This window comes from Eutrema salsugineum, unplaced genomic scaffold, assembly GCF_000478725.1.
Source record: "Eutrema salsugineum unplaced genomic scaffold, Eutsalg1_0 scaffold_12, whole genome shotgun sequence".
Lineage (NCBI taxonomy): Eukaryota > Viridiplantae > Streptophyta > Magnoliopsida > Brassicales > Brassicaceae > Eutrema > Eutrema salsugineum.
This window is the reverse complement of record NW_006256895.1, coordinates 1,223,637-1,227,045: the sequence shown is the minus strand read 5'-3', so window position 1 is coordinate 1,227,045 and position 3,409 is coordinate 1,223,637. Positions and strand designations below refer to the sequence as shown.

Sequence of the window (3,409 nt, the reverse complement as noted above, 5' to 3'; positions counted from 1 at the left end):
TCATATCAATTAATATGAATCATGATCATGCGAGTTAGCAACTTTGAAACATTCATAAATTTTATATAATAAGATAAAATCAGCCATTACAAACTTATAAGTATCACAATACGGGGGAGATAATTCAGCATCACACAAACTTGCCATGCCATACTGATATAGCGTCATATCTTGTTCTTCCTCATTTGGGCTTTAGTTTTATTTCTTATTTAAGGTTTTTGTGTTTTGAGCTTTAGTCGGTGATTTTAATTACTTCCTTTTCTCTTTTCAAGTTATTTTCCATTTTAGGAGGATTTTAAGGATATTTAGTTTATTTGGAGTTATCCCGAGAGGGTATAAGTATCTTAGGTTTTGCTTATTGTAAGACAGTTTTTGAAGATTTAATAAAGTTAGAGAAAGTTCTCTTTCAGAAATCTACATCTTCTCCTAAACTTTGCGAAGAGATCGAGTTGATATCGTGCAAGTTCTAAAACTTACCCGAAGCTTTAGTAACTTGTTGGTGACGTAATTCCGCTGCTGCAACAGTTGGTATCAGATTCAACCACGATCCTACGATGCCGCCGAAAAGGAATCTCCAGAACCAGAGGGATGAACAGACAGAGGCGTTGCGCGACGTGTTGGCCGATTTCCAAAGGGACTTACGAGACACATTGACAAACACCGTTGAGACAATGGTTCGAACGATGTTCAAGCTCAACAGCAGGCTGCAGTTCAGCCTCCGCTTCAGAGACAAGTCGACGAGGAGGACGAGGATGACTTTGATGAGAATCCGTTTGCCGGTCAGCAGGGTCGCCCTGTCCAGCAACACCAACGACAGGCTATTGGGGACCCTCGGAATGACAACCACCACTGGGAATCGGGCCTTAAACTCGATCTTCCAGACTTTCATGGGAGTCTAGCACCTGAGGAGTTACTCGATTGGATCAGTAACGTGGAGGAGATCTTGGAGTTCAAACAGGTGCCGAGCAACATGCAGGTACCATTAGTTCTGACGCATTTTCGAGGACGTGCGTCAGCTTGGTGGCAGCAAATCAAGGAGCAGAGAGCTCGCGCGGGCAAAGATCGTATTGCGTCCTGGGATAAGCTCAAGCGTCTTCTCCGCAAATCTTTCCTGCCTTACAACTTTGCTCGCACAATGTATACTCGACTTCAGAATCTTCACCAAGGTACGAGATCAGTTGATGAGTACGCGGCGGATTTCTTCACGCTACTAGCTCGCAACAATGTTAATGAGACGGAGGAACAGATGGTTTCGCGGTTCATGGGAGGGTTAAAACAACAACTCCAGCTTCAATTGTTACAATTTAACCCATCTTCCGTGTCAGAGGCTCATCAGCGTGCGCTCTTAATTGAACAGAGCTCCCGTGGTTCATCTGCTTCGTGGTCGTCAGCTCGTACGCGCTCAAGTGGGGAAACGAGTGGTGGGGCGAACACTGAAACTGGGACATCAACAACGGAAGCCCAGCGTATCCAAGAGCTGAGTGGAAACGTGGCCTCACGTTTCCCCCGACCTGCTTCGTCAAAATGCTTCAATTGTGGCGAAGTTGGACATCGTCAAGCAAACTGCATGAAACGGGTTTTCTACAGCAATGATGAAGTGCTCTACGATGGTGATGATACTGACCCCCAGGATAAGACTGAGGTTGATGACAAAGTGGCAGGCGACCAAGGTCTGCTCTTAGTGATTCGACGCAACTTTCTTCTGCCTCAAGGAATCGAAGAATCTTGGTTGCGCACCAACATTTTTCGCTCAACGTGTACTATCCGTGGCAAGGTGTGTCGCATGATCGTCGACTCAGGTAGCCTCACCAACGTTATCTCTGAAGATGCGGCAGCTAAACTGGCTCTTTTTACGGAACCACATCCAGCACCGTATAAACTCGTATGGATTAACACAATGAGGGAGTTGCGCATTACACGGAGATGTCGCGTTCCTTTCTCAATTGGGACCAACTACAGAGACTTGATTTATTGTAATGTGATTCCCATGGACGCCTGTCACCTCCTCTTGGGTCGTCCATGGCAGTTCGATCGGCACACCACTCATGATGGCTTTCACAACACGTATAGCTTTTGCTTTGAGGGGAAACGCATTACTCTGCTACCAGCTCAGGAAACAGCAGAGAGTGCAGCTCCTTCCTCTAGTCCGCCAGTGCCTCCGCAGACTAATGACCATCCTAAACTCGTGCTTCTAGTCGATCGCACTCAGTTCTTGGCAGAATGTGTTGCGAGCGATATGGGTATTGTTCTGGTTATCAAACCGTCGTCTTCGGCAGTGCCTACTGACGTCCCATCGGATTTTCAGCAGCTCGTCGAGGATTTTGGAGATGTTTTCCCCGATGAGCTTCCTTCCGGTTTGCCACCTCTTCGAGACATTCAGCACTGCATCGATTTGGTTCCCAATGCAGTACTTCTGAACCGTCCTCATTATCGAATGTCACCACAGGAACATGATGAGTTGCGTCGACAAGTGGAAGACTTTGTTGCAAAAGGCCATTTGCGTGAGAGTTTAAGCCCTTGTGCTGTACCAGCTCTGCTCATCCCCAAGAAAGACGGTACCGGGCGTATGTGCATGATTAACAAAATTACAGTGAGATATCGGTTCCCTATTCCCCGCTTGGATGATCTCCTCGATCAGATTGGTGCTGCATCCATCTTCACCAAGCTGGATCTTAAAAATGGGTATCATCAGATCCGTATTCGACTTGGCGATGAATGGAAGACAGCATTTAAAACGCATGAGGGTTTATTTGAGTGGTTGGTGATGCCGTTTGGCCTCTCTAATGCGCCCAGCACCTTCATGCGTGTCATGAACCAAGCTTTGAGACCATTTATTGGACGTTTCGTTGTCGTATATTTTGATGATATACTGATCTTTAGTTCGTCTCTTTCAGATCATTTGCACCACCTGCGTGATGTTTTGTTGGTCTTGCGGCAAGAGAAGCTCTTTGGTGCCGCAAAGAAGTGTTCTTTTGGTGTGGCACAGGTCTTGTTTCTCGGCTACATTGTTTCTAAAACCGGTTTGCGTGTTGATCCGGCTAAGGTAGAAGCAATCCGCTCGTGGCCTCAACCGCATACAGTGACCGAGGTTCGCAGTTTTCATGGGCTCGCATCCTTTTACTGACGTTTTGTACCCCATTTCAGCAGTATCATGGCTCCTGTGACCGATTGCATTAGGGGACCGTCATTCGTTTGGTCTTCTGCAGCTGATGAGGCTTTTCGGATCATCAAAGACAAGCTGACTACAGCACCTGTTTTGGTACTCCCGAACTTTGATCTAGCTTACGAATTACATTGTGATGCTTCTAAAGCTGGTATTGGAGCTGTTCTAAGTCAATCGGGTAAGCCGGTGGCGTTTTTCAGCGAGAAAATTGACGGGTCACGTGTACGCTACATCACTTATGATATC

General features: G+C 46.5%; 1 protein-coding gene across 1 annotated transcript; it reads left to right on the top strand.

The window, feature by feature from the left end:
• Positions 1–554: 554 nt before the first annotated feature.
• Positions 555–3,124, top strand: LOC112089288. Its single transcript, XM_024160357.1, has 2 exons — positions 555–662; positions 704–3,124. The coding sequence occupies exons 1-2, from the start codon at positions 555–557 to the stop codon at positions 3,122–3,124; spliced, it is 2,529 nt and encodes an 842-aa protein (XP_024016125.1).
• Positions 3,125–3,409: the final 285 nt, after the last annotated feature.

Bases quoted from the DNA above. Each gene is read 5' to 3' on its own strand.
- LOC112089288 (XM_024160357.1), top strand. From the start codon at position 555: ATGCCGCCGAAAAGGAATCTCCAGAACCAGAGGGATGAACAGACAGAG. The intron at 663-703 runs GTTGAGACAATG...GCTCAACAGCAG, and splicing joins GAGACACATTGACAAACACC to GCTGCAGTTCAGCCTCCGCT.